Below are 11,288 nucleotides of genomic sequence, written 5' to 3'. Positions count from 1 at the left end.
CCCGCTCGTGAGGTTGCCGAGGGCGCCTGGGCAAAAACGGTAAGACTCCAGGCAGGACGGCTAAGGTTTTCTGGCGCCTAGGCGCCGGGACATTTCGCCGCCCGCGGCGCGGGTCTCGCGCTCTGGCGGAGCTGCTGCAGCATGCCGCGGGCAGTCACCGGAGCCGCGGCTCCCTGACCCGGGGGGCGGGGGGTGCCCTGGGGTGCCGGGTCACGGCGGCGTCTCCCTGACCCCGGGGGCAGGGGCGCCCTGGGCTGCTGGGTCGCGGCGGTGGCTCCCTGACCCCAGGGGGGGTGGGGACGTCTGGCTGCCGATGCGGCGCGCGGCTCCGTGACCCGGGGGGGCGCGCGCCTGGGCTGCGGCGGCGGCTCCCTGACCGGGGGGGGGCCCCTGGGCTGCGGCGGCGGCTCCCTGACCCCGGGGGGGGCGCGCCCTGGGCTGCGCGTGGCGGCTCCTGACCCTGGGGGGCGCACGCCCTGGGCTCGGCGCGGCTCCCCCTGACCACGGGGGGGGCGCCCTGGGCTGCGCGGCGGCTCCCTGACACGGGGGCTGCCCTGGCTGCCGGGCTGCAGCGGCGGTGCACTGACCCGGGGGACACTTGGCTGCTGCGGCAGGCAGCTGCTGCCGCCGCAGCTCAGCCCCTCCAGCAGCAGCGGCTGGCACAAAATTTAAAAAAAATTTGGGGGGGGTGCCACTTTGCCCCCCAAATCTTGGCGCCCTAGGCAACCGCCTAGTTGGCTAAATGGTGCACCAGCCCTGACTCCAGGTCATTCTCTTCTTTAGTTTTGTCTAATGGAGATTCACTCCTGCCTGGAAATATCATGGCAGCTGGAGACTTCTGCCTCAGGCTGCTCTCCCAGTCAGCAATACACGTGGATTGCAACCTACCCCAGCCTACTCCTTGCTACCAGGGCTCACAGTCAAATACTTAGATCTACATTTGCTGCAAATAAAAAAAATTAAACTGCCGTTAGAACTGTCCCCCAACATACATATCCTGGGACATTTTGTATTTCACCTGTGTCAACCAAAGGCCCACACACAAATGGAAGCTCAGTCCTCCTGTGGCTTCTATCTAGTACTTGTCACAGATTCCCATTTTCAGCTATAGGCTGAGCAAGTGCAAAGAATGGTGGTTCACTCTGCTTCACTGTAAGACAGCCGCCTACCTCCCCCTTTGATCTTTGCTTGCAATAAAGTCATGTTGTCTCTTATTCTTGCCATTCTTTATTACTGCAATCACACAATGGCAGGATAACTGCCACGGTAGCCAGGAGGAGAGGGGGAGAAGGGAAGCAACGGGTGGTTGTTGCAGGGGCACCCCCTAGAATAGCATGCAGCTCATCATCTTCTGCAGGATGTCTGAGGCTCTGAACCAGAGCGGCCATTTGCTCTCTGGTTCTTTAGTAGGCTGCCTGAATATTGTAGGTCAGGACTGACTCTCCATTAGACAAAACTTAAAGAAGTTGGGAGTCATTCCCATTTTTGTCCAGGTGCCCCCGACTGACCTCACCGAGGCCACCAGGAGCACTCATGACAGCAGCAGATGGTACAGTATGACTGGTAACCATCATTGTCAACTTGCAAAGCAGCAGATGGTACAGGAAAGCTGGTAACCGTCTTTGCTAGCTTGCCAAAGACAAGGGGATGGTGCTGTGTAGCACTGCAGTACCGCATCTGTCAGCAGCATCCAGTAGACACACGGTGACAGTGAAAAAAGGCTGAACGGGCTCCATGGTTGCCGTGCTATGGTGTCTGCCCAGGCAATCCAGGGAAAAGGGTGTGAAATGATTGTCTGCTGTTGCTTTCACAGAGGGAGGATTGACTGATGAAATTTACCCATAACTACCTGCAACAAATTTTTGGGCCCATCAAGCATTGGGATCTCAACCCAGAATTCTAATGGGTGGGGGAGACTGCGGGAACTATGGGATAGATACCCACAGTGCAATGCTCCGGAAGTCGACGCTTGCCTCAGTACATGGATGCACACCGCCAAATTAATGTGCTTAGTGTGGCTGCGTGCACTCGACTTTATACTACCTGTTTCTGTAGATGAGCGGACACACCCCTGCGGCGCCTCCTGCTGGTTTTCCTCAGGAATTAGCTCATTCCAGCTCCAGAGTGTCCTCTGCAGGCCAGTGATCCGCCTGTCCTCTGGCCCCCGTGTCCTTCCCTGGACCCGGTGCCCTTTTACATGGGGTGCTGCTCCCTGGCAGGAACTCCTTTCTCTCAGGGTCTCCCCTCCCCCGGGAACCCCCACCCACTATTCCCACCTCACCTCAGTATAAGGCTACTGCCAGTCATTGTCTAGCCCCATGCCCTGGAGCAGACTGCAGTATCAGCCTACTCATCACTGGCAAGGAGGGTTCGGACCTGCTGCCTTGGCCTACCCCTGGGCTGCCCTCTGCAACCCCCAGTACCTATTAGCCCAATGCTAGGCCGCAGCCTGGGGCTTTCCAGGCTAGAACTCCCCAGCTCCTCTGTCTTTCCCCAGCCCTGCTTCACTCAGGTACCCGTAGTGTAGATATACCCTTAGAGACTAACAAATTTATTTGAGCATAATCTTTCATGGGCTATATCCGATGAAGTGGACTGGAGCCCACAAAAGCTTGTGCTCAAATAAATTTGTTAGTCTCTAAGGTGCCACAGGTACTCCTGTTCTTTTTAAAAAAGCAAACAGAATGTGGAGAATCATTGACTGCTGCTGCACATTGAGTGGATGTTTTCAGAGAACTATCCACAATGACGCCAAGATCTCTTCCTTGAGTGTTAACAGTTAATTCAGACGCCTTCATTTTGTATGTATAGTTGAGATTGTTTTCCAATGTGCATTACTTTGCATTTATTAACACTGAATTTCATCTGCCATTTTTGTTGCCCAGTCACCCAGTTTTGTGAGATCACCTTTGCTAAACTCCTTCACAGTCATGCCTGGCCTTAACTATCTTGAATAGTTTTTATCTGTTCATAACAGATGGTAAGGGTTAATGTCTCATTTACCTTGTAAAGGGTAAGAGCTGCAGTAAACCTGGCTGACACCTGAACCAGAGAACAATAGGGGGACAAGATATTTTCAAAATCTTGGTGGAGGGAAGTCCCTTTGGTTTTATTGCTTTTTGTTTTGTTCGTTGTTCACAAATCTTGTCGGGGAACTAAAGAGGGACGCGACGTACAACCCCAGGCTTTCCCAATCTTTCGAATCAGTCCTTGTCATGTTTCAAAAATTATAAAGTAAGTAGTCAGGCAAGGTGGATTAAGTCTTATGTTTGTTTTCTCAACTGTAAAATGTGTCTTATTTGCTGGGAAGAATTTTACCTCTGTTGCTGTAACTTAAATCTAAGCGCTGGGAGCGGGGGCCTCTAAACTATATGAAATCTGAGTATCCGTAAAGCATTCCATCCTGATTTTAAGAGATAATTTTTACCTTTCTTTTTTTTGAATTAAAAGCTTTTTTTTTTTAAAGAACCTGAATTGATTTTCCCATAGTTTTTAAATCAAGGAATTGAGTCCTGAACTCAATCAGGGTTGGGTGAGGGGAAAAGAGGGTTTAAATATCCTCCTTGTTAGTAAAATCGCAAGGGTTGGATCTGTGTCCCCAGGGAAGGTTTTGGGGAACAGAATAAAGTGTGCAGACACTAAAATTCTTGGCATGGTGACAGAGTAACCAGATTTAAGCTAGTAATTAACTTAAAAGTTATTGCATGGCAGGCCCCACTTTTGTACCCTAAAGTTCAAAGTGGGGAAAAACCTTGACATATCATCGCAAATTATGCCACATCATTGTTATCCATTTTTCCAGATCATTTACATAGGTATGTTACAGTAATGGTCCCAGTACAGACCCCTCAGGATACCACACAAATCCTGCTCCATTCTGAAAACTGGTATTTATTCCTATCTTTGTTTCCTATCTTTTAACCAGTGTAACCGGAGCCATGAGAGGACTTCTCTCTTATCCACGAGGCTCACTTTCAAAAGTCAATTAAAATTAAATACATTTTTTTAAAAAAATTAAATATATTTTTTAGAAATCTAGACATGTTAATGTTTTTGGTGTAACTTGCATTAATCCTTAAATGTATTAAATGTGCATTATCAACAAAACATTTACTTTATTCATATCTCTTTTATATATCACATCAGTCCTGAACCACCCCCCATAAATTTGAACACACCCCTAATTTCAGTTCCTGGTGAGAGGCCACAGTGGCCCTGATGTGGGGATCAACCTGGGCCAGAGCTGCGAATCTAAGAAAGTCCTGCCACCAGAACTATCTCCCTGAGCTGCAGCCAAGCCCCACTCTCAGGCAAGGTGTGACTCTGCTCCAGGGGGCTGTATGAGTGCAGTGCACCCCTGACAGTGTAGTCCCACACGCTGATAGCGATTCCTTACCTGGTAATTCTGGGCAGCCTGCTCCATGGGGAGCATAGCGGATGTGGTGACAGGGCTGGTGCAACCATTTAGGCAAACTAGGCGGCCACCTAGGGCGCCTAGTGGCTGGGCGTACCTAAAAGTCCCCTCAGACGAGGAGGTGGAGTGGAGGTGAGCTGGGGGGAGCGCGCGGGGGGGCATGTGGGGAGGGCTGCCCGCAGTAACGGGGGGGCGCACAGGGGAACAGCTCCCCACCCCAGCTTACCTCCACTCTGCCTCCTCCCCTGAGGACACATCCCAGCTCTAAGTCTCCTCCAATCTGCTCCACAAGCCTGGGTGGGGAGAAGAATTAGAGCAGCACCAGCATGCTCAGTGGAGGAAGCGGAGCTACCCAGGCAGGGTTAGCTGCCATGGCATGGGGGGAGAGGGGAGAAGTCTCCCCAGGCAGGGTTAACTGCCGTGGTGGGGGGGAGGAGTCTCCCTGGGCGGAGTTAGTTGCCGTGGGGGGACAGGGGGGAGAGGGGTTAACTGTCGTGGTGGGGGGCGTAGCTGCTGGGGGGGGCTCCCCGGGTCAGAAGCTGAGTTAGCTGCCATGGGAGGGGCGGGGTTATCTGGGTAGGGGGTGCGAGGTGGAAGTTTCGCCTAGGGCACGAAACTTCCTTGCACCGGCCCTGCCCCCAGTATGGATTCTCTGATGTGTAATAAGGTTTGACTTGTCTTTGAAACATTTCCCACACTCAATGCATTTATGGGGTCTCCCTCCTGTGTCGATTCTTTGATGAGTAACAAGGTTTGACTTCCGACTGAAACACTTCCCACAGCTGATCCACTTATGGAGTCTCTCTCTTGTATAGATTCTCTGATGCAGAGTAAGGGTATGGTTCCAACTGAAGTTTTTCCCACATTCAAAGCATTTATATGGTCTCTCTCCCATGTGTAGTCTCTCATGTCTAATAATCTGTGAGCTGCGAATGAAGCTTTTCCCACAGTCCAAGCATTTATGGGGGTTTTCTCTTGCGTGGATTTTCTGATGTGAAAAAAGGCTTGATTTCTGCTTGTAATTTTTCTCACAGTGCAAGCATTTATAGGGTTTCTCTCCCGTATAGAGTCTCTGATGTAGAATAAAGGTGTAGTTCCACCTAAAACTTTTCCCACAGTGCAAGCATTTATGGGGTTTTTCTCCCATATGGATTCTCTGATGTATAATAAGGGCATAGTTCTGACTGAAACTTTTCCCACTGTGCAAGCATTTATGAGCTCTCTCTCGTGTGGATTCTTTGATGTTTAACAAGAGTTGACTTCTCAGTGAAACATTTCCCACACTCAAAGCATTTATGGGGTCTCTCCCCTCTGTGGATTTTCTGATAAGTAATAAGGTTTGAATTCTCATTGACACATTTCCCTCCATCAAGGTGATTAGGAGGTCTTTCTCCCATATGGGTTCTCTGATGTAGAATAAGGGTGTAGATCTGACTGAAACTTTTCCCACAATGCAAGCATTTATAGGATTTCTCACCTGTATGAATTCTCTGATGTAGTATAAGGGAATAGTTCCAGCTGAAGCTTTTCCCACAGTCCAAGCTCTTGTAGGTTCTCTCTTCCATGTGGGTATTTGGCTGGGCTGTGGTTTCCTTGAGATCATTACATCCTACCCTATATTGAATGGATTCATCCACTTTCTTCCTGGAGTGGTTTCCCATGTTCCTCTCTGATTTGTGTTGATTTCCCCAGGTTTTGACCTTTTCCAAGCACTGGGAAGAATTCCCTTCAGCTCTTCTCAAAAACATCCCCTGTGGTTTCACCAGTGTTTTACTTGTCAGTTGTGAATTCTCCTCCCTGTTCTCACTCACAGTCCTATCACCTGCTGGGAGAGAGAGAATCCAGAAAAGAGTCATTCCCTGTGCTGGGGAGAAAGGGGAAAAAAGGAGGAACAGACAAAAGGGAAAACACAGCAGCCCAATAACCATTGGGAAGACTGAGAAATTGGATTCTAACTCCACACCCCATCCAAGCTCTCACAGGGCAGTGAAGTCAGGGAGAAAACTCCTGATAGGGTAGGTGGGAAGTCATGAGCGATATCTACCATTCTGACAAGCAGACACGTGCTGACCAGAGCCTGACCTGGGTGAGATGAGGCAGAACTGAGGGGGCTCACACCACATTATGTGGATTTTCAACTTTTTCCTTCATTCATCAGATGGTTTCCGTGTCAGTGTCACTGACTCCTCACCTGTGCGGGTGCCTCTTGAGATCTTCCTTTCCTCAGAGGCCTGGAGATCTGGGACCCATGGCTCTTCCCCTCGTTCCAGCTGGGCAATCAGGTCAGGTTTGGGAATGGGAAGTCCTGCTGAGGGGGTGAAATCAGGCAAGATCAAAATGCATTGAGGATTTGTAGAGTATTTGTCACAAAGAACATTCCCTGATTCTAACCTGGCCTCGTACCATGGTGGGGGTTGTGGGATCTGAACAGATGGGAATGTGGTCACAGAGCCCCCTTGGGAGAGGCAGATGTTTGAGGGTGGGGGAAATTGTCACACTCTCACTAGGAGTTTTCAGGATCTGTGGGCTCTGGGGGACTTGCTGAGGCACAAACAGCTTGGGTGTTAAACCCGTTTATGTCTAAATATCCAGAGCCCCTCCCCAGAGATGGAGCTAGTCCCATGAAGGGAGGTGAACAGAAATCCTGTGTGTGAGAGTGAGAATTAACGCAGATAGGATAATACACTGTTTCTGATCCTGGGAAAGCTGGAGTGATGGGCATAAATTAGAATGTCTGATAGATTCATGACTCTCCTATTCCATTGTAGAGGGTTTGGAGATGAACGGCTCTCACACTGGAGCTGTGGACAATACCAGTGGTTCTCAACCAGGAGTATATGTCTGAGGTACGCAGAGATCCTCCAGGGGATACATCAACTCTTCTAGATATATGTCTGATTTTACAAAAGGCTACATAAAAAGCACTAGCAAAGTCAGTAAAAACTAAAATTTCATTCAGACAATGACTTGTTTATACTGCTGTATACACTACACACTGAAATGTAAGTACAATATTTATATTCTGATTGATATATTTTATAAGTATATGGTAAAAATGTGAAAGTCAGCAATTTTCAGTAATATTGTGCTATAACAATTTTGTATTTTTATGTCTGTTTTTGTAAGGAAATAGTTTTTAAGCGAGGTGAAACTTGGGGTACACATGAGAAATCAGTAGTCTGGAAAGGTTGAGAGTCACTGGACTATGGGACCCATTCCCATCTAATATAACTGACCAGGGAAGAACCTGACCAGATTCAGAAATGTAGGTTCCATGGCTTCAAATAGCTGAGGTGACAGAAATCCTTACCCAGCAACGTCACCGTCTCATAATTCTCCTGCATCACATTCCTGTAGAGGGCTCTCTGACTGAAGTCCAGCAGAGCCCCCTGCCCCTCAGTGAAATACACAGCCACCTCCTCGAAGGTCACCAGCATCTGAAACAAGAGGTGCTCCCCACTTAGTGCCTGGTGCCCCAGCCACAAGCCCACAAGCCCAGAGCAAGCTTGGGAGAAGAGGCACAAAGACATGACAGCTCTGGAGGGCCAGAGAAGCAGAGTCTCACCCCCACCCTGCTCAGAGTGGCCAGGAGGCTCCAAGGAACAGAGAGAAGGTGAGAGCCCCTTGTCCCTCGCAGCAGACAGAGGAGGACAGGGTCTTCTCATTTACCACACTCCTAGTAGGCACAGGCAGATGTGGGACACAGAGCTCCACATAGGAACAGGGACAGGAATCCCAGCACCTTCCCTTTTTATTTCACTGTAGTCTCTGGGTAGTGGGTTCAGGCTCCAGCACTCTGGTTTGTTTTTCCAGCCTGTCCAGGGAGGTTGTTTCCTCTTTCAGATATGGAGAAAGTTCACACACAAGGCCCTAGGCTGAGCATGTCCCAGCAAGTTTATCACACCTTGTCCCCTTCCCTGCTTCACTCTATGTATTTCCTGCCCCTCCCACTCCAAAACAACCTTCCCCACCAGCTCCCCCCAAAATCTCCTACCTGAGCTGGATCCAAAACAGCCATTTCCCTTCTCTGTCCCTTAGGAAGATGGAATGATCTGGAGCAAAACATAGTCGTTATTCTGCAGCCTGTCAGAGTGAGAAGACAACTGGGGAGGTTTCAGAAGGGATTTCAGTCTATTTCACCCCCCAGTTCCCCCAGTCTCTTTCCCTGCAGAGAGACACTTTAGACTCTGCCACACTGAGAAAATGCTCAGTTATTTTATTACGATGTAAATCTGTTCCTCCCACTGGGACTAAAATCTTTACACACTTTTAAACCATCCCAGAGTCCCTGAGCCAAATGCTAGAAAAGAGTAGAATCAATGGAGTCGCTTTGGGGGGTCCTCCTGACATTGTTCCCAGGGCACCACCTTCCCCCAGCAGCGCAGGGATTTGGCAGAGGCAGGAACTGGCTTTTCCTCTCTCTGCTCCTCACTTTCTTCATAAGAACCTAAGAATAGCCATATTGGGTCAGACCAAAAGTCCATCTAGGCCCGTATCTTATCTTCAGACAGCAGCCAATGCCAGGTACCCCAGAGGGAAGGACCAGAACAGGTAATCATCAAGTGATCCATCCCCTGTCACCCATTCCCAGCTTCTGTCATCCTGTCCATCCTGGCTAATAGCCATTGATGGACCTATCCTCCTAGGAAAGTCAATCTTCCTGGGGTGCTACAGTGAATGGAGCTGGGCAAGGTTGGGGTTTGGAAACCTCATTCTCCATTTATTGCTCCCTCTGCCCATTCCAGTCTCTCCATTCTACTGTTCTGTCTTTTTCTCTCTCTCCCCATCTTTCTGCCTGGGGAGAACTGGTTACTGTCCAGTTTATGTGGGCATTTGCTTCCTAGTAGACACACCTACTCGCAGACACACAGGGAGCCCATCACCCTCTAATACAAACTCACCAGCTGCAGGCCCCTGGAAAGCGCTCTTTGTGCAATCATTTTCCTGCCCGTCCCCAGCACCAGGGCTGGCCTAATTGTAGCTACTGGGGAAAGTCCCCACCTGAGTTGGGTGCAGAGCAAGCTTTAGAAGGAGAAATTGGCATAATACTCCAATCTACTTTTGGACACAATTTGCAGCTTGCCTATTCTTCAGCAGGATCATCCCAACTGAGCCCAGTTACATCTGCTGCAGGCGCTGCCCTGGCTCTGCCCTTTCGATGAATTATAGTCTGCTCCCTGCTGTTCACAGGAGTTAAGGGAGGAAAGGAGGCAAATCAGAGGGGAGGGACTGCACAGGAAAGTCAAACAGCTGGAGACATGGGAAGCACTGAGGCAAAGTAAATGGCAGAGGGTGAGAGCCACAGTTCAGAATGGGGAACAGGCACTGCCAGACAGTGGCAAAGGAGAAAACCCCAGGATAGGGAGGGGCACAGAAAAGTTCCCCCATATGGGGTGAACTATCTGCAGTGACTGCAAAAATGGTGTGGAGGGAAAACCAAATGGGTTTCTTTCCTCCATCCAGCTCAGCAATTGCTTCCCAGGCTGTGTTCTTAAAGGATTTGGGATGCACTGGACTAGACAAGGCAGCTCTTCTCTGTCTGATATGACATACAGATCTGCAAATGGAGACTTGATTCCATGAAATATTTTACAACCACTCCTTCCAAAAATTATAATGGTCAGTGTTTAGATGAATCCGTTATCAGTTTATATGTCTTCATAAAGTCTCATAGCAGATCACAACTTTGTCTTAGCTGTTCTTCTGATTGCCTGAGTGGTACTGCCTTCTTCTGGTCATCCACTGTAAATGGGGTTTTGTGGTTTTCAATTATTTACTTTTTAAAATTTTGATTTTATTGCTCTTTGTATTTCATTGTTTACCTTTGTTAAAACTGTGCAGATGGATGTCATTTTGCATACTTTAATAACAAATAATAATTGAATATCTTAATAGCAGTATAGCGGGGTGATTCAAGCCCCGCAGGGCAGGAGCGGATAAACAGCCCAGGAGAGGGCTGTGGCTGGGGCAAGAAGCCTTGGCTGATTGGTGGAAAGTAGGCTCAGCTGGGGCCATGCCCCAATCAGGGCCAGCTGGCCCCTATAAAAGGCTGTGAGCCAGAAGGCCAAGTAGTTTTCCTCTGCCTGTAGAGGGAGGAGGGCAATGCTGTAAGGTGACAAGAAGGGAACCTAGAGTGGAGCAGGGCTGGGGAAGGTCCAGAGGAGCTGGGAGCTCTGGTCTAGGAAAGCCCCAAGCTGAAGGCCTGGTAAGGCCCATTGGGTTGTAGGGGAGAGCCCATGGGTAGGCAGAGGCAGCAGGTCTGAACTCCCTTTGCCTATGATGAGTGGCTTACACTGCAGTCTGCCCCAGTGAGCTAGGGGGCTAGATGGGGACTAGAAGTAGCTGAACACTGAGGTGAAGTGGGGATAGTGGCTGGGGGTTCCCCTGGGAGGGGAAGACCCTGAGGCTGTGAGGGGATACTGCTAGGGGGTAGCACCCCAGGTAAATGGGGCACCAGTGTCCTGGGAGGGACACGGGGCCACAGGTAAGGTAGATCACTGGACTGCAGGGAGTGCTCTGGAGCTAGAATGAGCTAATTCCTGGATGTTACCAGCAGGACATGCTGTGGCAGTGAGTCAAGATGCTTACAATGTCTTTCCTAGCTTGCTCTTTTCAGTGTAGTTCTGCACCAAAGTTTGTTTTTTTTTGGTTGTACTAGAGGCTCCCAAGCAAATAATAGGTAGAGCTTCAGTGACTCAGAACTCCCTGTTTAAGCTGATTCTTGAACAAGTCATTTTTCATCTTACAGCTGTCAGAATTTTTCTGGCTTCGACAATCTGCCCAAAATGTCCACGGTACTGGCATGTTAGATTTATTGTTAAAAAGGCACCCTTTACCATCCAAGCAGTTGCCATAGAAACACTAATTTCCTTTG

General features: G+C 49.4%; 3 protein-coding genes across 3 annotated transcripts in view; 1 reads left to right on the top strand and 2 right to left on the bottom strand.

Moving 5' to 3' along the window:
- LOC116824943 (uncharacterized) overlaps positions 1-11,288 on the bottom strand; it is a 480,271-nt gene that overhangs the window by 147,005 nt on the left and 321,978 nt on the right. The window contains 2 exon segments of the mRNA XM_075071952.1: positions 5,051-5,640; positions 5,642-5,974. Of these exon segments, the coding sequence (XP_074928053.1) occupies positions 5,051-5,640; positions 5,642-5,974 (923 nt within the window).
- LOC116832036 (uncharacterized) overlaps positions 1-11,288 on the top strand; it is a 524,829-nt gene that overhangs the window by 323,444 nt on the left and 190,097 nt on the right. The gene's annotated exons all lie outside the window — the stretch shown is intronic.
- Positions 6,562-8,480, bottom strand: LOC142047693 (zinc finger protein 707-like). The gene is made up of 3 exons (XM_075072060.1): positions 8,409-8,480; positions 7,725-7,851; positions 6,562-6,719 (listed from the first exon to the last, which is right to left on the bottom strand). The coding sequence occupies exons 1-3, from the start codon at positions 8,478-8,480 to the stop codon at positions 6,562-6,564; spliced, it is 357 nt and encodes a 118-aa protein (XP_074928161.1).

This window comes from Chelonoidis abingdonii, chromosome 13 (genome assembly GCF_003597395.2).
Source record: "Chelonoidis abingdonii isolate Lonesome George chromosome 13, CheloAbing_2.0, whole genome shotgun sequence".
NCBI classification, from domain to species: domain Eukaryota; kingdom Metazoa; phylum Chordata; order Testudines; family Testudinidae; genus Chelonoidis; species Chelonoidis abingdonii.
Note: the sequence above shows the minus strand (reverse complement) of the source record. Positions and strands in the feature narration are given on the sequence as shown.

Bases quoted from the DNA above. Each gene is read 5' to 3' on its own strand.
- LOC142047693 (XM_075072060.1), bottom strand. From the start codon at position 8,480: ATGTTTTGCTCCAGATCATTCCATCTTCCTAAGGGACAGAGAAGGGAA. The intron at 7,852-8,408 runs GTAGGAGATTTT...CTCTTGTTTCAG, and splicing joins CTGTTTTGGATCCAGCTCAG to ATGCTGGTGACCTTCGAGGA. The intron at 6,720-7,724 runs GTAAGGATTTCT...CCCCCTCAGCAG, and splicing joins TGAGACGGTGACGTTGCTGG to GACTTCCCATTCCCAAACCT.